General features: G+C 43.8%; 2 protein-coding genes across 3 annotated transcripts; one reads left to right on the plus strand and one right to left on the minus strand.

Annotated features, from left to right (window-relative positions):
- The first annotated feature begins 1,119 nt into the window (after positions 1-1,119).
- gamt (guanidinoacetate N-methyltransferase) lies at positions 1,120-9,973 on the plus strand. Its single transcript, XM_014149304.3, has 6 exons — positions 1,120-1,383; positions 7,410-7,555; positions 7,648-7,711; positions 7,826-7,893; positions 8,472-8,582; positions 9,703-9,973. Exons 1-6 carry the CDS (start codon positions 1,209-1,211, stop codon positions 9,841-9,843), a joined length of 705 nt encoding a protein of 234 aa, XP_014004779.1. The 5' UTR covers positions 1,120-1,208; the 3' UTR covers positions 9,844-9,973.
- A 1,054-nt stretch (positions 9,974-11,027) lies between these two features.
- On the minus strand, positions 11,028-20,288 carry ndufs7 (NADH:ubiquinone oxidoreductase core subunit S7). 2 transcript variants are annotated; one of them, XM_082962732.1, is made up of 8 exons: positions 19,956-20,267; positions 19,178-19,217; positions 18,742-18,810; positions 18,536-18,656; positions 16,127-16,306; positions 15,977-16,023; positions 15,619-15,707; positions 11,028-12,323 (listed from the first exon to the last, which is right to left on the minus strand). In XM_082962732.1, exons 5-8 carry the CDS (start codon positions 16,145-16,147, stop codon positions 12,226-12,228), a joined length of 255 nt encoding a protein of 84 aa, XP_082818858.1. In that variant the 5' UTR covers positions 16,148-16,306; positions 18,536-18,656; positions 18,742-18,810; positions 19,178-19,217; positions 19,956-20,267; the 3' UTR covers positions 11,028-12,225. The 2 variants fall into 2 exon arrangements, 1 of the variants encoding a protein (XP_082818858.1); XR_014380909.1 differs by lacking the exon at positions 15,977-16,023 and having other exon boundaries at positions 16,067-16,306; positions 19,956-20,288.
- Positions 20,289-23,260: the final 2,972 nt, after the last annotated feature.

A 23,260-nucleotide genomic window follows, 5' to 3' on the forward strand; every position in this document is an offset into this window, starting at 1 on the left:
GCCTTGTGTATCCCACAAAAAAAGGTTCACTGTTATAAGCTAACTTTTTTGATGAATTTAAGCAAAATTCCCGGGCTTAATTTACCATGGGAAAATTTCCTGAAATTTCCCGTAAAGTTTCCATCCCTTTTCAACCCTACTGCTGAACACATGAACTGGACTGACCACCTGCTCTGATTCTCCGCACCTTAGCACACATGCACTCACTCACGCACACAGACATTCAGTACACACATCCATCCATACACACACACACACATCATAACTGCTGCTACCACTCTTATTATAATAGCTAAATACTGAACAATTTAAACATGGCCACCGATCCCCTCTTCCCCAAAATACGTGTAAATATTGGACTACAATAAATTGTTCCTTCCTGTAGTATACTTATGCTAAAATGTTATATTCTACTGAGCCATTTCGCTACACTTGCAATAACATCTGCTAACCATGTGTATGTGACCAATAAAATTTGATTTGACAGTTTGTATTCTTATATTATTTCTTATTGTTGTTGCATTGTCTAGAAGGAACCTGCAAGTAAGCATTTTGTTGGACGGCGTATACCATGTGTGTCCTGTACATAAGTCTAATAAAACTTGAAACGTATGTGAAAGTTAGAAGAAAAAAATGATGGCAATGGGGATCGCTGTGGAAACTGCTGGTAGATACAATTTGATAATTGCAGACCTCTCTCTGCCTGCTCCACTAAAAGGCAAAATGAGTTATGGTCAGTATAATGTTGTTAATGAATTAGTTATAGTTGTAAATATGTAGCCCATCACACTTTCAAATGAATTGTATTTTTTATTATTCTGTGATTTTATGTTTTATGTAGCTGTCTTTTACCAAATAAATGTCCCCCTGTGGGATAATAAAGATGATCAAATAATTGAGACTAAACTAGGGTGCAATGCAATGCTGTAAAACAGACTGTAATATGCCACGATTACGAAAATACAATACATCATGTTTTTTTCTCTCTCAGCTTTCCACACTAAGGACGTCAGTGACCCCGACACTCCTTGGAATGCCACCTATTGACCAGCAGTAGTACGCCTCGTTGACATTGCAAACACGTCTTGCAGAGTCAGCACTTCTGACCCATATAAATCCCCACCGCCGCAAAATCTCACTTTCCTCTGGCACGACGTGGAAACAGCAACCGTCTATTCCCCAGCGATTAGAGAAAAACAATCACCAAAATGTCCACGGCACAACCCATATTTTCCAAGGGAGAAGACTGCAAAGCTGGTTGGCACGACGCTAGTGCTGGTTACAATGAGACCGACACTCATCTCGAGATTTTCGGCAAGCCTGTAATGGAACGTTGGGAAACTCCGTACATGCACTCGCTGGCAACTATAGCCTCCTCAAAAGGTACAACGCACAATGTGCAAGCTGATGGTCCCTATGAACGCACTGGGACCACTAGATAGTAATTCATTCCAGTATTCTATGATCATTTATAGTTCTATAATAACCTTTTACATTATTGTAATATTTTTTTCTTACAAATGTGTGATATAAATAAGCCGTAAAGGACAGCCTATTTGCCTATAGCGTAATCATTGTCTAGGCCTACACTTAATTCAGAGCTGCAATATAGTCAAATCAGATTATCAATAAATCAGCAATTAGTCTATTGGGAAAAGTTTATGAAACAAATGCATTGACTTTTTATATTACTTCTGAGTTGTTTCACCCAATGCACATGCTAGTGGAGTTTAAAAGCATGGTGGAGTTAGACATATGTTGGACATAATGCGTGTGCTTGCTGCAGGTGTTACTCTACCCATGGAATCGTGCCAAGTGAGGACTTGGGAGTGCCAATCGTTTATGACGACATGCCATTCAATACGTTTTATAACTACAACTGTTGATCACTGATTTGACATTTTATTGCACACAATACGTGCACAGACTTGAACTTTTATGTTTAGAATTCAACGTTTTGCACGTAAAAGTTGTGTTTTGGAGTTGTTTGCGCGCTCATGTCGCCATAGCACACATGTTACTGCATGTAGTAGGAATGCAGTCCGTCGAGTTTATTAGATAGGGTATTATACTTTCTTTATATTGCTTTATATTGGAAAATACTCATATTTGGTGGAAAGTTGACAACAGAGTAGTAGCAGAGTATAAGCCTGATAATAGTATAGGTCGATGCAAAACCAAATCGGATTTTTCTCTAATCTATTTTTACACATCACTGAAAGACTATTCTGCGGAAATCCTTGAAGTGACCTTTCTATCACGTGCCACCACCTCCTTCTTCCCCCCATACATTTCTTACATTTCTATACTGTGGTTCTCAGAGAGGTCTCTTAAATAAACAAAAACAGTCCATTGTTTTTGTTTTGCTTTTCATGAAAGGTGCCACAGCATTGGAAATACTTCAATACAGGTCAGACCTGGGTTCAAATACCATTTCACGTATTAAAATTACTTTTCAATACATTTCAAAGCAAGTACTCAGATAATCTTTATTTTGAATAAGTAAGTAGTTGAATATTGGAATGTATTTGGAAATGTTCAAATACACTGAATCAAATGCGCTGTCACGACTTCCGCCGAAGTCGGTCCCTCTCCTTGTTCAGGCGGCGTTTGGCGGTCGAAGTCACCGGCCTTCTAGCCATCGCCGATCCACTTTAAATGTTCTATTTGTTTTGTCTTTGTCTTATACACCAGGTTTCAATCCCCCAATTACTTGTTCATTATTTAACCCTCTGTTCCCCCATGTATGTTTGTGAGTAATTGTTTGTATGTTATACGGTCTGTTATGTGGGCTTGCTTTATTGTATTTGTATTTGCCTATTTGCTGTCCTGCGCCTGACTCCTCTACACAAGCTACACACAGACCTCTTTACAGAATTACTCACCTGAAATGGAGTCAGCAGGAGCAGACGGCCCCCCTTTCTCGGTCGAAGAGCGCGTCCAGCAGCACGCGACCTTGTTACAACGTCTGGGCACTGCCATGGATCGCGTGCTGCAGACGATGGATAGATGGGAGAGAGAAGTAGGTTTTCCAACGCCTCCACCAGCCCCACTACAGCAGGCTCCACGGTCCACCTCTCCTTCACCCGGTCCCAGCGGGATTCGGCTCGCACTCCAGAGGGAGTACGATGGGACGGCTGCCGGATGCCAGGGGTTCCTACTCCAGCTGGAGCTCTACCTGGCGACCGTCCACCCGGCTCCTTCAGGACGTGAGAGCGTGTCCGCCCTCGTCTCCTGCCTCTCAGGCAAAGCCCTGGAGTAGGCCAACGCCGTATGGAGTGAGGGAGACGCGGCATTGGATCATTACGCAGAGTTCACCCGCCGCTTTCGGGCAGTGTTCGACCACCCGCCTGAGGGTCGAGCGGTGGGTGAACATCTGTGCCACCTGAGGCAGGGGACGAGGAGCGCGCAGGATTTCGCTTTGGACTTCCGGACCCTGGCCACCAGCACAGCATGGAACGACAGGGCCCTGATCAATCACTACCAGTGCAGTCTGCGCGAGGACGTCCGTCGGGAGTTGGCCTGCCGAGACACCACCCTCACATTGGACCAGCTGGTGGACCTGTCCATTCGGCTGGACAACCTGCTGGCCACCCGCGGACGTCCGGATCGGGGCCCGTCAGTTCCATTCCCCAGCACCTCCGCTCCGACGCCCATGGAGCTGGGAGCTGCTGCGCTTAGGGCGACCGGAGGAGGGGCCATTCCCTGCACCATCTGTGGCCGCAGAGGGCACACTGCTGGTCGGTGCTGGGGTGGTTCCTCAGGGAGTCGAGGTAGCAGGCAGGGCACTATCGTGTCACCCCAGGTGAGTCGGCACCAGGCTCACCCAGAGCCCCCTGTTGCTCACATGTATGTGTTTATTACATTTCCTGAGTTTTCCCCACATTCCCAGCATAAGGCGCTCGTAGATTCAGGCGCAGCTGGGAATTTTATTGACCGTTCATTTGCTCTTAGTTTAGGGATCTCCCTCGTTCCTGTAGATATGCCCTTCCCTGTGCACGCCGTAGATAGTCGACCATTAGGGTCAGGGCTGATTAGGGAGGCCACCACTCCACTAAGCATGGTTACGCAGGAGGGTCACAAGGAGAGAATCAGTGTCTTCCTTATTGATTCTCCTGCATTTCCCGTGGTGCTGGCCTACCCTGGTTGGCCTGTCATGACCCCACTATTTCGTGGCAACAGAGGGCTCTCAAGGGGTGATCACGAGACTTTTTCAAAAAAAAATTACATTACAGCCTTATACATTACAGCCCTAAAATTGATCAAATTGGGTGTTTTCCTTCTCATCAATCTACACACAATACCCCATCATGACAAAGCAAAAACAGGTTTTTACACCCCATCGACGGGCGGATTGTTTGATAAATCTCCTGGTAGACGCAGCACTTCCCAGGAGTCACATGTATCCTCTGTCACAGGAGGAGACCGCAGCTATGGAAACATATGTCTCCGAATCCCTGGGGCAGGGATACATTCGGCCCTCCACTTCACCTGCCTCCTCGAGTTTATTTTTTGTGAAGAAGAAGGATGGACGTCTGCGCCCGGGTATTGACTATCGGGGTATCAATCAGATCACAATGAGGTACAGCTACCCGTTGCCTCTCATTGCCAGTGCAATTGAGTTAATGCACGGGGCGCGCTTCGTCACAAAATTGGATCTCAGGAGCGCTTACAACTTGGTGCGTATCCGGGAGGGGGACGAGTGGAAGACGGCATTTAGTACCACCTTAGGTCACTATGAGTACCTCGTCATGCCGTACGGGTTGATGAATGCTCCATCAGTCTTCCAGGCCTTTGTTGACGAGATTTTCCGGGACCTGCACGGGCAGGGTGTAGTGGTGTATATCGACATTCTGATATAGGTCGACTGTTGGAGCATGACCTGTACGTCAAGGCTGAGAAATGTCTGTTCTTCCAACAGTCCGTCTCCTTCCTAGGGTACCGCATTTCCACTTCAGGGGTGGAGATGGAGAGTGACCGCATTTCAGCCGTGCGTAATTGGCCGACTCCCACCACAGTAAAGGAAGTGCAGCAGTTTCTAGGGTTTGCCAACTACTACCGGAGGTTTATCCGGGGTTTTGGTCAGGTAGCGGCTCCCCTTACCTCACTGCTAAAGGGGGGACCGGTGCGACTGCAGTGGTCGGCTGAGGCGGACAGGGCTTTTGGTCACCTGAAGGCTCTGTTTACCTCGGCTCCCATGCTGGCTCATCCAGATCCCTCTTTGGCGTTCATAGTGGAGGTGGACGCGTCCGTGGCTGGGATAGGAGCCGTGCTCTCTCAGCACTCGGGCACGCCACCAAAGCTCCTCCCCTGTGCTTTCTTTTCGAAGAAGCTCAGCCCTGCAGAGTGAAACTATGATGTGGGGGACCGGGAGCTGTTGGCTGTTGTCAAGGCTCTGAAGGTGTGGAGACATTGGCTTGAGGGGGCTAAACACCCATTCCTCATTTGGACTGACCACCGCAATCTGGAGTACATCCGGGCGGCGAGGAGACTGAACCCTCGCCAGGCAACGTGGGCCATGTTCTTTACCCGTTTTGTTTTCACTCTGTCCTACAGACCAGATTCCCAGAACGCTAAGGCAGACGCGCTGTCCCGGATGTACGACACAGAGGAGCGGTCCATCGATCGCACTCCCATACTTCCGGCCTCTTGCCTGGTGGCACCGGTGGTGTGGGAGCTGGACGCGGACATCGAGCGGGCGTTACGCACAGAGCCCACTCCCCCTCAGTGTCCAGTTGGGCGCTTGTACGTTCCGTCAGCTGTCTGCGACCGTCTGATCTATTGGGCCCACACGTCACCCTCCTCTGGTCATCCTGGCATCGGTCGGACAGTGCATTGTCTTAGTGGGAAGTACTGGTGATCCACCTTGGCCAAGGACGTAAGGGTTTATGTTTCCTCCTGCTCGGTGTGCGCCCAGTGCAAGGCTCCCAGGCACCTGCCCAGAGGGAAGTTACAACCTCTACCCGTTCCACAACGTCTGTGGTCGCACCTGTCGGTGGACTTCCTGACGGATCTTCCTCCCTCACAGGGCAAAACCACGATCCTGGTCGTTGTGGATCGGTTTTCCAAGTCCTGCCGTCTCCTCCCTTTGCCCGGTCTCCCTACAGCCCTACAGACTGCGGAGGCCCTGTTCACTCACGTCTTCCGGCACTACGGGGTGCCTGAGGACATAGTCTCTGATCGGGATCCCCAGTTTATGTCTAGGGTCTGGAGAGTGTTCATGGAATGTCTGGGGGTCTCGGTCAGCCTCACCTCAGGTTTTCACCCCGAGAGTAACGGGCAGGTGGAGAGAGTAAACCAGGATGTGGGTAGGTTTCTGCGGTCATATTGCCAGGACCGGCCGGGGGATTGGGCGGCGTTCATCCCCTGGGCAGAGATGGCCCAAAACTCACTCCGCCACTCCTCCACCTCTCTCCCTTCCAGTGCGTATTGGGGTATCAGCCGGTTCTGGTACCTTGGCATCAGAGCCAGATTGAAGCTCCTGCAGTGGACGAATGGTTTAAGCACTCGGAGGAGACCTGGGACGCCGCCCATGTGCATCTGCAACGGGCCATGAGGCGGCAGAAGGCGAACGCCTACCGTCACGGCAGTGAGGCCCCGGTGTTCGCACCGGGGGACCGGGTCTGGCTCTCGAGGCGTCGGGCGAGGGGCCTTCAGTACCTCGTGGAGTGGGAGGGGTACGGTCCGGAGGAGAGATGCTGGGTGGAGGACGTTTTGGACCCTTCGTTGCTGCGGGAGTTCCACCGTCTCCACCCGGATTGCCCTGTGCCTCGTCCTCCGGGTCGTCCCGGAGGTCGGTGTCGGCGCGCTGCTGAAGCCGCGCGTCGGGGGAGGGGGGGGGGGGGGGGGGTACTGTCACGACTTCCGCCGAAGTCAGTCCCTCTCCTTGTTCGTGCGGCGGTCGACGTCACCGGCCTTCCAGCCATCGCCGATCCTCTTTTCATTTTCCATTTGTTTTGTCTTTGTCGTACACACCTGGTATCAATCCCCCAATTACTTGTTTATTATTTAACCCTCTGTTCCCCCATGTTTGTTTGTGCAATTGTTTGTATGTTATACGGTCTGTTATGTGGGCTTGCTTTATTGTATTTGCCTATTTTGAGTAAATTACATTTATTTAATCATATGCTGTCCTGCGCCTGACTCCTCTACACAAGCTACACACAGACCTCTTTACATGCGCTATGCATTTAACCTAGGAATTTGAAATTACAAATTTGGTCGACTATTTGTTTTTTTTACAAATAACCATTCAAATACTCAAATAAAAGTACTTGTTTTGGGCTATGTATTTGAAAATACTCAAATACCAAGAACAAATATTTAATAACAAATACACGTATTTGAAACCAAGTCTTGATACAGGTAGATACTTAAACACCAATTTAGATTTGAGCTTTCCCCCACAGGTGGACGGGTTCTGGAGATTGGATTTGGCATGGCCATCGCCGCAACTAAAGTCGAGTCCTTCCCCATTGAGGAGCACTGGATCATTGAGTGCAATGATGGAGTGTTCGCGAGATTGCAGGAGTGGGCCAAGGCACAGCCACATAGAGTGAGACATCTTCAACTTCACATTAGGTTCTATTTAGACTTTTCCCTCATTTAATGTGAATAAAATGTATCTAAATTATTCTCCACTCATAGATTGTGCCCCTCAAAGGACTGTGGGAACAGGTAGTGGGCGGCCTGCCTGACAACCACTTTGATGGTACGTCTCAAAAGGCATTCTATTGGCGTATCCATTGGATCTTTGTATTCTTAAGCGGGTAAATTGCTTCAGACACATAACTAAGTAATTCTAATAATGCCTCTTCTATCAAAGGCATTCTATACGACACATACCCTCTGTCTGAAGACACATGGCACACTCACCAGTTTGACTTCATCAAGGTAAGTACAACACTTCTATGACAAAGACTGCACATTACAAATATATTAGCAAAAGCACCAGAACCAACAGCGGAATGGGGATTTCTCCTGTATTAAAGACTGTATAAAACACACAAATGTTTGGTATTACATATGATATCGTAGCTGAATCCAACGCAAACATATGACAGATGTCTAGGGTGGCAGATAGTTTAGTGTTGGGCTAGCAACCAAAAGGTTGCTAGTTCAAATCCAAGAGCTGTCAAGGAGAAAATAAACTGTTGATGTGCCCTTGAACAAGGCACTTAATCCTAATTGCTCCAGAGTTGCCGTTGCCCACTTTTCGAGGGTGTCTCGGGGAGAATTGGGATATGTAAAAAGCACTTTTCCAATTCACACATACGTATTAATACACATTTGTACATCTGAAATAGGACAAATATAAGCACCCACCAAATTAATGAATTAAAACAAATTAATCCAAATGGAATGAGATATTTCTTAATGGAATCTGATTCCTATCACTCATTACAAACATTGCCTATCGTGCCACAATGACGTTTCCATTATAATACAATTGTTGAATTGTGTCTCTATAGGGCCATGCCCATAGGCTGCTGAAGCCCGGTGGTGTCCTCACCTACTGCAACCTAACCTCTTGGGGTGAACTTCTCAAGTCCAAATATGACAACATCGACAACATGTTCCAGGTGAGCCGGCTCTCAGCCAATCAATGATCAACAACACCTAATCTCTCTGTGAGGTGCTTGTGTACACGTGTCCTCTCGGCCACGACACATTTCATTTCTTTGCACGTATTCTGTCCTTGTCTCAGATAGTACTGCACTTACAGTACAAGTCTGGTATAGTGTAATTGCATATGTGATGTTATACCGCTAATCGTTACTGTGGTATAGGATGTCATTTAAAGTGTGGCCCTGCATTTTGTTTGGTTTGATGTTCATTAAATCATTAACCCATTTGTTTCATTCATGTGCAGTGACTATTTTTGTCTGTTGTATTTTGCTTATTTGGTCTGTCTGTAGCTTCAATTCTAACTAATTTGCCTGCTACCTGCTTCCACCATTTCTTTATAGTACATTGGATTTGGTTTACTCACTGCAGTACAACAGTAATTGGTTTAGTTTATCTATCACCGGCGTCTGCCATTTACTATTACCATTTTTATTGCACTTGGTTGTGGCACTGTTAATGTGTCCTCAATGACCTTTCTTGACTAAACAAAGGTAATAATACATTTGACCTGAACTACAAGATCTGAGAATTCAACTTATATATATATATATATATATATATATATATTTTTTTTACAACCAAATCCCCCAAGGATAGGTAAATGGGATGTTATAGACAGGTCCAGACACTTTCATCCTCGTTGTGCAGTACGGGGCTCTGAAAAAAACATTAACAAAGGCTCCAAAAACGTCCTTTTAGAAACGGAAAAGCTCTCAGTATAATAATGCAGGTCTTCAGATGTTGTACGCATGAAATTGTGTCATTCCATTTTGTTGCGACTCGAGCAATACCTCTACGTCCATTCTAGCTGCAGGCTACACAGAGAATAGCTGAATAGGGGAAACCGTTTGTCGCACAAAATGGAGTATAGCGTTGTGGATAAAGTTTGGAATGACACAAGTTCATGTGTACATGATGTACACAAGTTCATCTGAATACCTGCATCAAGTAACTCGCTGGTTGGGATAAATTTCTCAAAAACAAGTGAAATCGCAACAACAAAGTATCTGGACCCTTCTATAACATGCCATATACATTTGTAAAATGTAAATTTCTCCTATGATGATTTTTCAGGAGACCCAGATGCCTCACCTGCTCGAGGCTGGCTTCAAGAGGGAGAAGATTAGCACCACAACCATGGATATTGTTCCCCCAAGCGAATGCAAATACTATGCCTTCCGCAAGATGATTACACCTACCATTCTGAAAGAGTGAAGTGGCTTGATGCCACCGTTTTTATTCCTTTAATTCTCAAGTGCCTGCATTTTAAAAGCCACATTGGTTTACTGTCAAAAATCCATAAGCACTCAGCGATGTCCATCTTACAATAAACCAATTGCAATAACATGTCCACTCTGAAAATGAATTTGTTTGGGTATCACCTCAAACAATTTTGCACCTCTTGCTATGGAACCTCTTGCAATTTGTTACAGAATGCTTTATATTTGAACTTCATTGCAATGTTAATGAGCACTATATTTTACATAATACTAAGTCTGCGTTTACACAGGCAGCCCAATTCTGATCTTAGATTTAATTATTGGTCTTTAGACCAATCTTTTGCCAATAATTGGGAAACATATCACAATCAGGCTGCCTGTGGAAACGCTTTTGATTGGCCACTTGACTAAATGTGAATCAAAATTTCATTAACATATTTCACTTCTGAAAGGAGAACAATTATTTCCTGAGGGGCTGCAGAATAAGTAAAAAACATGATTTTCCTGTTTTCAATATTTCCACACTAGGAGCATGAAATAACACTCAAATTGTGAAAATGCCAATGCACTTTCAGTGTCAGCTTTTGAAAAACATGCCTGGAATTTCAGCCTGTTCACCCGGGATGGAGTTTTGGCCCACAGCATATCACAATGAGATCAGATGATTTTGACCAATGACCAGTCATCTTTTATATGTATCCTCCTAGTTTGGGAAGTATGTGGGTAGGCTCTAGAGCAGGGGTATTCAACCCTTACCCTACGAGGACCGGAACCTGCTAGTTTTCTGTTCTACCTGTTAATTGGGGTGGCAGGTAGCCTAGTGGTTAGTGTTGGGCCAGTAACTGAAAGGTTGCTAGATCAAATCCCCAAACTGACAAGGTAAAAATCTGTCGTTCTGCCCCTGAACAAGGCAGTTAACCCACTCTGCCTAGGCTGTCATTGTAAATAAGAATTTGTTCTTAATTGACTTGCCTACTTAAAATAATTGCACCCACCTGGTGTCCTAGGTTTAAATCAGTCTCTGATTAGAGGTGAACAATGAAAAAAAAAATGCAGTGGAACTGACTTCGAGGTCCAGAGTTTAGTTTGAGGGCTCTAGAGTTGAGACGATCCTATCCGACAATCAGGGCTGTGCATGTACACCCACGATTGGACTGAGCATTTCAATGGCAAAAGGAGTCTCAACAAAATCATTTATTTTAATTAAATAGTCATTTATTATACATACAGTGATTTAAACAGACTGCATGGGAGCTTAAAGAAAAGAATGTAAAAAGTCCCTATCTGGTTAGAACTTGTTAATCATTAATTGATAAGTTGTCATGGCACATTGCCGATCTCATTGCAGCTGGTAGATAAGTGTTAGTCATATCTAACCTCAAACTATGAAGTTAAAAAAAAATAAAAAATAAAGAACCGTAGGACCTTTGAATATTGGCCAACCGTCATAGCAGATCTCTCACAAGAATTTAACTCAATCTATACACATTTACTATTGGGTCACAAATCCTTAAGCCTGGTGAGATGAGTTACTGAAAACACATCAATTGTATTCATGATACATGCTAAATTTCTTGCAGAATTAGAGGGTGTTTTATATATTTTAAATGTAGATTGGATGTAATTTATAGTGACAAATCACACAAAGGGAGCGTCTTTGTGCAAATAAAATGTTAAAACGGTTTACACCTATCAACTTTCCTATAAAATATGAACAGCTACACCCTGCTTCCTGGTAGGCAATTGTCTAAGATGTACACAAGTGCATACAGGGCCGGGGTCAATTTGGGATTGAGTGTTGGTGAGTAGAACCAAAGACTGGCCCTGAGACAATAGTCGTAAATTGTATCCATCCTCATTTACTCTAAGTAAACACTGATCTGACATAATTGGTCAAAGCAATGCAAAAGGAAAGCATTCTTACACCAATTCAATGTCAGGTCAGTGATTACTTCAAGGAAAAAAGGAAACATTTAGGAGTAGTTCAAAAAAGGACTCTACTCTCTCTTTGGTAGACCCAGAGCTAATATAAGTAAATGTCTAAACTCAGAATCCTTTGGGGTGCCAAGTGCACCATCTACTGGTTCAGAATATACACACATAGAAAGTCTTCAAACAAAAAAGTACACCAACATACATTACAAAAACTAATGGACTACTAAAGAAACCTGAGGTGACTTCCATCTACATAGTAATGACCATAAATGTTTAAAATGCTCAGTTAAAATGATTATTGATCAATTTAGTTAAGTCCCTGCCAGTATCATAATCTGTGCAAAGCCAGGAACAGTGATACAAATGACAAGAAATTCCTTTATTGTTTCTAGAGAGGAGCCAGAGCTCAACCCAGAATGATTCCTGCCAGACGTACATAATTTCATTTGCGATACCAAATCCTCATTTTCTTCTCTCGCTTTATTTTCTTTTGCAACTGTAGCGTCCCGTAGAGAAGGGCCTCTGCTGTGGGTGGGCAGCCTATGGGAGGACAAGTAAAAGTCACTTAGAGTCAAATGTTTTCTATAAAAATAATTTCAAAAAAAAAAAAAGGTAAATAAGATGATCGTCACAGAGCTATTATTGTGATTTGTTACTTTTCCACATTGCTGATCATACAGTGCCTTCAGAAACTATTCACACCCCTGGACTTTTTTTTGGATCTCGACTTGGCGCTCCGGTACCACTTGCCGTGCGTCTATGACTTGGGTGACTGGAGTCTGACAATTTTTTGGGCCTTCCAGGACCTATATACTGGGCAGTGTCAGAGGATGGCAGGAAGCTTAGCCCCAGTTATGTACTGGGCCGTACGCACTACCTTCTGTAGAGCAGTTGCCATACCAGGCGGTGAAGCAACCGGTCAGGATGCTCCCAATGGTGCAGCTGTATAACTTTGAGAATCTGGGGACCCAAGCCAAATCTTTTCAGTCTCCTGAGGGGGAATAGGCTTTGTCGTGCCCTCTTCACGACTGTCTTGGTGTGTTTGGACCATGATAGTTTGTTGGTGATGGGGACACCAAGGAACATGAAACTCTCGACCGGCTCCACTACAGCCATATAGATGTGAATTGGGGAGTGTTCGGACCATCTTTTCCTGTAGTCCACGATCAGCTCCTTTGTCTTGCTCACGTTGAGGGAGAGGTTGTTGCCCTGGGACCACACTGCCAGGTATCGAACCTCCTCCCTATAGGCCGCCTCATCATTGTCGGTGATTAGGCCTACACCGTTGTGTCATCAGCAAACTTAAAAATTGTGGTGTTGGAGTCATGCTTGGTCACACAGCAGTCAGGGGTGAACAGGGAGTACAGGATAGGACTAAGCACACACCCCTGAGGAGTCCCGGTGTTGAGGATCAGTGTGGCAGATGTGTTGTTGCCTAGCCTTACCACCTGGGGGCAGCCTGTCAGGAAGTCCTGGATCCAGTTGCAGAGGGAGGTGTTTAGTCCCAGGGTCCTTAGCTTAGTGATGAGCTTTGTGGGCACTATGGTGTTGAACGCTGAGCTGTAGTCAATGAGTCGCCTTCTCACATAGGTGTGCCTTTTGTACCGGTGGGAAAGGGCAGTGTGGAGTGCGATTACATCGTCGGTGGATCTGTTGGTGCGGTATGCAAATTGGAGTGGGTCTAGGGTTTCTGGGATAACGGTGTTGATGGGAGCCATGACCAGCCTTTCAAAGCACTTCATGGCTACCGACGTGAGTGCTACGGGGCAGTAGTCATTTAGGCAGGTTACCTTCGCTTCCTTGGGCACAGGGACTATGGTGGTCTGCTTGAAACCTATGTATTAGACTCAGTCAGGGAGAGGTTGAAAATGTTAGTGAAGACACTTGCCAGTTGGACCGCTCATGCTCCGAGTACACATCCTGGTAATCCATCTGGCCCCGCGGCCTTGTGAATGTTGACCTGTTTAAAAGGTCTTGCTCACATTGGCTACGAACAGCATGATCACAGTCGTCCGGAACAGCTGGTTCTCTCATGCATGCTTCAGTGTTGCTTGCCTCGAAGCGAGCATAAGAGGCATTTAGCCCGTCTGGTAAGCTTGCGTCACTGGGCAGCTCGCGGCTATGCTTCCCTTTGTAGTCCATAATAGTGCAAGCCCTGCCACATCCGACGAGCGTCAGAGCCGGGGTAGTAGGATTCAATCTCAGTCCTGTATTGATGCTTTGCCTGTTTGATCGTTCAATTTGAGGGCATAGCGGGATTTCTTATAAGCGTCTGGATTAGTGTCCAGTTCCTTGAAATAGGAGGCTCTAGCCTTTAGCTCAGTGCGGATGTTGCCTGTAATCCAAGGCTCCTGGTTGGGATATGTACGTGCGATCACTGTGGGGACGACGTCGTCGTCGATGCACTTATTGATGAAGCCGGTGACAGATGGTATACTTCTCAATGTCATTGCATGAATCCCAGAACATATTCCAGTCTGTGCTAGCAAAACAATCATGTAGCGTTGCATCCGCTTCATCTGACCACTTCCGTATTGAGCGAGTCACTGGTACTTCCTGCTTTAGTTTTTGCTTGTAAGCAGGAATCAGGAGGATAGAATAATGGTCAGATTTGCCAAATGGAGGGCGAGGGAGAGCTTTGTATGCGTCTGTGTGGAGTAAAGTTGGTCTAGAGTAATTTTTCCTCTGGTCGCACGTGACATGCTGGTAGAAATTAGGTAAAACAGATTTAGGTTTGCCTGCATTTATCTCCCAGTGTCTGTTGGAAAGCAGACTGAACCAAGTTTAGGATTTTGCCTGTGCTTAGCTCTATTCTGTTCATTTTTCTCCTAAAACTCCCTAGTCCTTGCAGATGACAAGCATACCCATAACATGATGCAGCCACCACCATGCTTGAAAATATGAAGAGTGGTACTCAGTGATGTGTTGTGCTAGATTTGCCCAACGAAAACACTTTTGTATTCAGGACAAACAGTTCATTTATTTGTCACATTTTGCAATATTACTTTAGTGCCTTATTGCAAACACAATACATGTTTTGGAATATTTGTATAGGCTTCCTTCCACCCTGCCATTTATGTTAGTATTGTGGAGTAACTACAATGTTGATCCATCCTCAGTTATCTCCCATCACAGCCATTAAACTAGCGGTTTTAAAATCACCATTGGCCTCAGGATGAAATCCCTGAGAGGTTTCCTTCCTCTCCGGCAACTGAGTTAGGAAGGGCGCCAGTATCTTTGTAGCGACACCATCCAAATTGCAATTAATAACTGCACCATGATCAAAGAGATATTCTATGTCTGCCCACCCCCCCCCTTTTTTTTTAACCCATCTACCAATTGGGGGCCCTTTTATCCAAACCATTGGAAAACCTCCCTGGTCTTTGTGGTTGAATCGGTGTTTGAAATTCACTGCTAGACTGAGGGACCTTACAGATCATTGTATGTGTGGGGTACAGAGATTGACTACCCAATTTAAAATCCTGTTAAACACTTATTGCACAACGTGAGTCCATGCATCTTACTATGTGACTTGTTAAGCACATTTTTACTCCTTCAATTATTTAGGCTTGCCATAACAAAACTACTGACTCAAGACATTTCAGCTTCTCATTTAATTAATTTGTAAACATTTCTAATTCCACTGACATTAGAGTATTATGTGTAGATTAGTGACTAAATGAAATCCATTTTAAATTCAGGATGTAACAACAAAAAGTGGAATTAAGTCAAGCGGTGTGAATACTTTCTGAAGGCACTGTATATCAGGGCCAGAACAAATTATTTGTTTTAGAACAGTAAAAAAATTAAATACAAATAACAGAATGATACATACCTGGAACGTATATGTCCACTGGTACAATGCGGTCACACCCTCGGACCACGGCATAAGAGTAGTGGTAGTAGCCACCCCCATTGGCACAGCTTAATAAGGACAGAGTAATAAGATACACTGTGGATCAACTAACTGCTGAATATGAAAAACGTCAACCGACACTGTAAAAGCACTGTGTGTGTAATGCTAAAACAGTTTGGGGAATTAAATCCCAATCGGTTGGCAGTAATCTTTCATAAAAAATAAATAATCAGGCATTCTTAAATGAAAACGTTACAAGGACATCATGTGATCCATTTCAAACTAGACAACCACTAACATGTTTCTGCTTGAATCTAATATTAGAACAAAACTTTACCTGCCCATGGAAATTACATATCTTGGCTCAAGCATCTGGTCATAAACCTATGGGAAAATAAGCATGTTGAATTCATAGTCAAAAACTAACCTGATTTCAAGCAAATGCGGAACTCCTTTCTCCAAAGAAACATGTTCTTCAGTCAAATACCTTGCGCAGAGCGGGGGCCATCTAGTTGGTCAAGGTGCCTGCCACAATCATGACGTCAGCCTGTCTGGGGCTGGCTCTGAACACCACTCCGAACCGGTCCATGTCGTATCGAGGAGCCGCCATGTGCATCATCTCAATCGCACAGCATGCCAGGCCAAAGGTCATGGGCCACAGGGAGCTCTAATGTAGAAATCCACAAAAACAGATTAGATTGGTCTACAAAACAAACTGAACAAAGATCATTCAGTCAGTCAATGTTTTTCCCTAACAATCCTCAGCTCATCTTGAGAAAGGTGAAAAGGTCAAGGAATAATGTTTAGAGCAATGGTTCTCAAAACTTTTTATAGTCCCGTACCCCTTTAAAAATTCAACCTCCTGCTGCAGTATCTTTAGCATCAGGGTCAGCACACTCAAATGTTGTTTTTTGCCATCATTGTAAGCCTGCCACACACACACACAATATGATACATTTAAACATAAGAATGAGTGCGAGTTGTCATCACAACCCGGCTCGTGGGAAGTGACAAAGAGCTCTTATAGGATCAGGGAACAAATAATAAATCAATAATTTCTCTTTATTTACCTATCTTACTTATAAAACCTTTAGTTCATCAAAAATGGTGAATAACTCACCACAGGTTAATGAGAAGGGTGTGCTTGAAAGGATGCACATAACTCTGCAATGTTGGGTTGTATTGGAGAGTCTCAGTCTTCAATCATTTTCCACACACAGTCTGTGCCTGTATTTAGTTGTCATGCTAGTGAGGGCCGAGAATCCACTCTCACATAGGTACGTGGTTGCAAAGGGCATCAGTGTTTTAGCGCGATTTTCCAAGTCAAGAAACTGAGCGCAGCCCAATCCAGAAATCTGGCAGTGGCTTCTCATTAAATTACATTTTCACAGAATCGCATGTTGCAATTTCAATGAGGCTCTCCTTTTCAGATATCAGTAAGTGGATTGGAGGCAGGGCATAAAAGGGATAACGAATCCAGTCGTTTGTGTCGTCCGTTTCGGGAAAACACCTGTGTAATTGCGCACCCAGCTCACTCAGTCAGGTGCTTCACTATATCACATTTGACATTGTCCGTAAGCTTGAATTCATTTACACACACAAAAAAAAAAAAAAAAAAATCATACAATGATGTAAAGACCTGTGTGTTGTCCTTGTTAATGCAGACAGAAAAGAGCTCCAACTTCTTAATCATAGCCTCAATTTTGTCCGGCAGAATGAATATAGTTGCGGAGAGTCACTGTAATCCTAGATTCAGATTTTTCAGGCGAGAATAAACATCACCCAGATAGGCCAGTCGTGTGAGAAACTCATCATGCAAGCCCCCTGATAACCAGTACACTTCTGTATGTTGTAAAAGCGTTACATGGTCACTGCCCATATCATTGCATAATGTAGAAAATACAGAGTGTGTCTTTATTCTTCTCGCTCAAAAAACTCCCGCGGCTTATTTTTCAAATGGTCATGTTTGGTTTATAAATGTCAGCGCAAGAGTGAAGGTTTCCCGCAAGAGAGTAACGGTTAATGTGATTGGATGTTCATTATTTGACTAGGCTACCTGTATTTGACATTGTGTTGTTATTTCGCAGAACAGTAGCTGGTTTAAATTTTATTTTTGGCAGTGAAACAAATCTACTCAGGCAAGAAAAACTCACCCAAATATAGCCCCGTTGGAAAATATAAAATGTACCGTTTGAAAATGTGAAGAATTATTACTATGTTTTTTTTGTTTTTTTTTAAATTGCCCCAGTGTGGGAATACCTGGTTTAGAGGAATGACCCCCCCCCCCAAAAAAATGTTTTTATTATTTGTTAAGGCATTGGCTGGAATTTTACTTCAAATTAAATGGAATTACAGGAGTCAGAGACAACTTCTTAATTTTCCCCCAGCAAAGGACACTCAATATGGAAAAAGTGAGACCAGACTACACTTCCCTCTGTAGTTAGTTTAATCATTTTGACAGTTCCTTGACTGACAGTCAGCTGGCCACATACTGTTTGTTTAGTAGATTACAAAGAGAAGTAAAGAAGGATGGGGATGGGCTCACGAGTGGCGCAGTGGTCTAAGGCACTACATCGCTGTGCCACTAGATATTCTGGGTTCGAGTCCAGGCTCTGTCGCAGACGACCGCAACCGGGAGACCCATGGGGCGGTGCACAATTGGCCCAGCGTCGTCCGGGTTAGGGAAGGGTTTGGCCAGCAGGGATGTCCTTGTCCCATCGCGCACTAGCGATTCTTGTGGCGGGCCGGGCACAGTGCACGCTGACACGGTCAGCGTGTCAGTCAAAACATACAAAATGTACAAAAACATACACTCAAAACATACAAAATGTACCGTATGCCCGTATGCCACTGCAAAACAGATATTGTGTGGCATTGAATCTGAGCCCTGACTTACTCTGCGTGCCCAGTTCACCAGATCATCCAGTTTAGTGATGACATATTCTCCCTTGCTGCTTGCTACTGCAGCGGGCTTGGCAGCAGCCACCGCTGTGCTTTTCTCTCTGACTGGAACCACACTGGAGGAAAAAGGAATATTAAGTACTGGAGCAAATCTTCTTTATAGTTCTTGACAAATTCAGATGTTCACTGGATTTCCATTACCTTGTAGCATTGTCGCTTTTAACAATGTGGTGTAGCGACCTCTGTCGTATCGCAAATACTGAAATGGGTCTGTGTGGTAAAAAAGACCAAGATTGGATTGGCACCGACAACTTTGTGATAACTGCTGATGTAAAAGAGGTTTATAAAATAAAGTTGATTGACTGACTGACTTACTGGCCATCAACACAAGCACAATGGCACTGCACAGAAATAACACAATACTCTAAACTATAACAAATGGGGCAAACAAATTTAATGTAGACTACTGGTGATTCCAAAACAGAAAGAACCTTTATGTTGCTAACTATAGTAAATGCCAGACCTGTCTTGGACAAATTACGCACTTGATAAGGTGATAAATGAAAACCAGACTGCCAGAGACAGCAGATAACCGTTCCTAAATAATATCAGATTAAACTTTAAAAAGCATCCTTACCTTGATGAAAAGTTACCAAACGCGGCGAGGCGAGGGACTGCTAAGAAAATACAAAAAAAGCATAGCTAGATTTCAACAAATGCAATTAAACCATTATGCCACACCAAACTCAATAGCTAACACAATTTACTTGGGGGATAACGTTACTGCACAGGTTGTCACTTGTTACCACAGCCTAACCCAAAATCACGACCAAAAAGCGTTTTTTTTGTTTGAATGAATCATTACGAGAGACAATATTGACATTTGTGGCTGCAGTAACTAGTGGAAACCCACTGACTGGCAGTCAATGCGCATTTCTTGAGTGGCATAACAAACAGACGTTTGTGATATGGCTAGTTGTAACTTAGCCAAACTGACTTGTACGGCAGTACTTATATAAATATTAACATGTATTTGCCATTAGATGACCATTAGCGAAGAGGTTGATCACACTGCACGTCTGACTGAGGAACTTAACGTTCCACGCGTGCTAGTTAGCTATTTAAAAACAAACATTTTTTCCCTAGCTAGCTAACGTTAGCTAGTTAACCTAGCCAGAGCCGTTTCTGTTCAGATTTAGGCCAGATATAGCAACTAGCTAGTTATAGCTAGATAACAAGGTCAGTGATTACAACCGATGGTGGAAGCATAAAATGACAACAAATCCGAGATAATACATTAATCAGGTGGCATAGGAAATATTGTAACGTTAGTGGGATAAATAAGTCGGATATTTAGCAGAATGATATGTCGCAATAACTTAGGAACGTTGCATATTAGCCATAACATCACTCACCAACCAACCAACGCCGCCATCTTTCGCAAAGTGATCCTGGATCTGCTCTGAGCTACGTCATACGCCATGGAACCACTTGCAAATGTGAAATTATTTCCCACATCTTCGGTATTTAAGTTCAGACCAATCAATACGTTTAACTCTTACATTTTCCCTCCCTGTCAACAAAAAAATATATACCGGTAGGCCCCTATAATTAACTGCTATATTTAATTTAATGAATCCTTGGGACGTCCCAACCCTGAACCTAACCGTTTTAAATGTCAACTTCAAAGAAGTAGGGACGTCCCAAGGATCACAGATAGGACGAACCGTTCTATCACGTATCTATCAAGTCTTCTCATTTTTAGCGAACCCAAATCAACCGAGGTAAAAACTGTTTGAAGTTGGATATTCGCGCTTTCAAACCACTTGAGCCACAGACTCCAAATAAATGTCATGATGCTGTAAAAATTGCTCACAACATTGCACAGGCCTTATTTTCACGATTTGGACATTAATCGGCTTTCCAATGCTAATAAACATGTGCAAATGTGAGCAGCATTTTGGTTTCCAAGTTCAATTATTTAGGGAGCATAAACAAAGTACAAACCTTTTTTACATTCAAATTTCAATAGCTCCTTGGTCATGTGACCTACTGACTTCAAACAAAGTTCAGAATGTCCACGGACTACCCTTCTATATTGCAAACCCTTTAGTTTGTCCATTTTCATCTCACAAGATTTTAAAATAATTTTTCAAAATGTAGAATTTCAATAGCTCCTTGGTCATGTGACCTAATGACTTCAAACAAGGTTCAGAATGTCCACTCAGTGGGCCTACACTTTGCACACCCTTTAGTTTGTCCATTTTCATCTCACATGGTTTTACATACATTTCATACACTTTCATCTCATGCTATTAGACTTAAATCTGTAAGATTTGCAGGCCTTCATTTTACATGGGTGTTAAAAACAAATTTTTAATGTCAACAAATGTTCCATGCTCGCAATAACTATCTTTCACATGGACACTGAAAACATCCGCAAATGGCTGTATGTTGTATGGATCAAGGACAGGAGAGGTGTTCAAACAGAGGTGCTTAAAGGAAGGCGCACAGGTAGGCCTCATGAAAAACTATGTTTCATATGCTCTTTTTAATCACAGTAATAGCCAATGATTTGTCAGTCACAGTGAGCTTGATAATGTGAAAGAATCCTTTTCATAGCATCACTTTCATATACTGTACATTAAGAGAAGGGATGACCTTAAGGTTTCGAAACCTGACATTTGGCAACTCGAACCTTCAGCTCCCTCCACAGATTTTCTATGGGATTAAGGTCTGGAGACTGGCTAGGCCACTCCAGGACCTTAATGTGCTTCTTCTTGAGCCACTCCTTTGTTGCCTTGGCCGTGTGTTTTGGTTCATTGTCATGCTGGAATACCCATCCACGACCCATTTTCAATGCCCTGGCTGAGGGAAGGAGGTTCTCACCCAAGATTTGATGTTACATGGCCCCGTCCATCGTCCCTTTGATGCGGTGAAGTTGTCCTGTCCCCTTAGCAGAAAAACACCCCCAAAGCATAATGTTTCCACCTCCATGTTTGATGGTGGAGATGGTGTTCTTGGGGTCATAGGCAGCATTCCTCCTCCTCCAAACACGGCGAGTTGAGTTGATGTCAAAGAGCTCCATTTTGGTCTCATCTGACCACAACACTTTCACCAGTTGTCCTCTGAGTCATTCAGATGTTCATTGGCAGACTTCAGACGGGCCTGTATATGTATTCTTGAGCAGGGGGACCTTGCGGGCGCTGCAAGATTTCAGTCCTTCACGGCGTAGTGTGTTACCAATTGTTTTCTTGGTGACTATGGTCCCAGCTGCCTTGAGATCATTGACAAGATCCTCCCTTGTAGTTCTGGGCTGATTCCTCCTCTTCTCATGATCATTGCAACTCCACGAGGTTTGATCTTGCATGGAGCCACAGGCCGAGGGATATTGACAGTTTTTTTGTGTTTCTTCCATTTGCGAATAATCGCACCAAATGTTGTCACCTTCTCACCAAGCTGCTTGGCGATGGTCTTGTAGCCCATTCCAGCCTTGTGTAGGTCTACAATCTTGTCCCTGACATCCTTGGAGAGCTCTTTGGTCTTGGCCATGGTGGAGAGTTTGGAATCTGATTGATTGATTGCTTCTGTGGACAGATGTCATTTCTACAGGTAACAAGCTTCGTTTAGGAGCACTCCCTTTAAGAGTGTGCTCCTAATCTCAGCTCGTTACCTGTATAAAAGACACCTGGGAGCCAGAAATCTTTCTGATTGAGAGGGGGTCAAATACTTATTTCCCTCATTAAAATGCAAATCAATTTATAACATTTTTGACATGCGTTTTTCTGGATATTTTTGTTGTTATTCTGTCTCTTACTGTTCAAATAAACCTACCATTAAAATTATAGACTGATCCTTTCTTTGTCAGTGGGGAAAAGTACAAAATCAGCAGGTGATCAAATACTTTTCCCCCCCACTGTATATATTAAATAAAGAAGTGGCCCAAGGCAGCTGCCCTGCAGTATTCCACAGTTTAACACATGAGGGGAAGAAAATGAACCATTGATATAGGTGACTGTTTCCTGTCAGTTAGATATGACTGTACCCAATTCAATGCTACCTCCTTAAAACCATAATGCATTGATTTTGTCAAATTTATTTCATGATCCACTAAATCAAATGCTGCACTGAAATCTAAAAATAGTACACCCACAAACTTGGCATTATCCATAGCATTGAGCCACTGGTCAGTCATGTCAACCAATGCAGTGGTAGTGGAATGGTTTTTGCGATAAGCATGCTGATTGGCTGTAATCAGATCATTCTTTTCCATGTACTCCCATATTTGTCTACTCACAATACCCTCCAATATCTTACTGAGTGTAGGGAGTAGACTAATTGGTCGACTATTGGCAGGAGTAATGGGTTCTTTGCAGTCTTTCGGAATAGGACACAGTTTCGCATGCTTCCATACATTTGCAAACATCCCCTTTCCCAATTAAATATGTATCTCAGTGGAACTGCAATTTGGGGAGCAGCACAGCGAAGCAAAAAATTGTCCATAAGATCATAACCTGTAGATTTACCATCAGGTAATGACTTCAATAGGTTTAACACCTCCTCCACTGACACCGTTTGCAGACTAAAAGAGCAGACCTTGATGCTCATAATATGATCATTAATCCATTGGACAATAGCTTGTTTGGAAGAATGTATGTTTACATTGTTGCTCAGTAAATTAATTTTCTTTGTAAAAGAATCTGCAAAATAATTGGCAATA

This window comes from Salmo salar, chromosome 16 (assembly GCF_965601325.2).
Source record: "Salmo salar chromosome 16, fSalSal1, whole genome shotgun sequence".
NCBI lineage: Eukaryota > Metazoa > Chordata > Actinopteri > Salmoniformes > Salmonidae > Salmo > Salmo salar.

What these genes read in the sequence shown, in the direction of transcription:
- gamt (XM_014149304.3), top strand. Translation starts at nt 1,209, where the DNA reads ATGTCCACGGCACAACCCATATTTTCCAAGGGAGAAGACTGCAAAGCT. An exon ending in AACTATAGCCTCCTCAAAAG is followed by an intron (nt 1,384 to 7,409) that starts GTACAACGCACA and finishes TTTCCCCCACAG; the next exon opens with GTGGACGGGTTCTGGAGATT. An exon ending in ACCAGTTTGACTTCATCAAG is followed by an intron (nt 7,894 to 8,471) that starts GTAAGTACAACA and finishes GTGTCTCTATAG; the next exon opens with GGCCATGCCCATAGGCTGCT.
- ndufs7 (XM_082962732.1), bottom strand. Translation starts at nt 16,147, where the DNA reads ATGGCCCCCGCTCTGCGCAAG. An exon ending in TGGCCCCCGCTCTGCGCAAG is followed by an intron (nt 16,024 to 16,126) that starts GTATTTGACTGA and finishes ATTTTCCCATAG; the next exon opens with GTTTATGACCAGATGCTTGA. An exon ending in AGTGGACATATACGTTCCAG is followed by an intron (nt 12,324 to 15,618) that starts GTATGTATCATT and finishes GTCCTCCCATAG; the next exon opens with GCTGCCCACCCACAGCAGAG.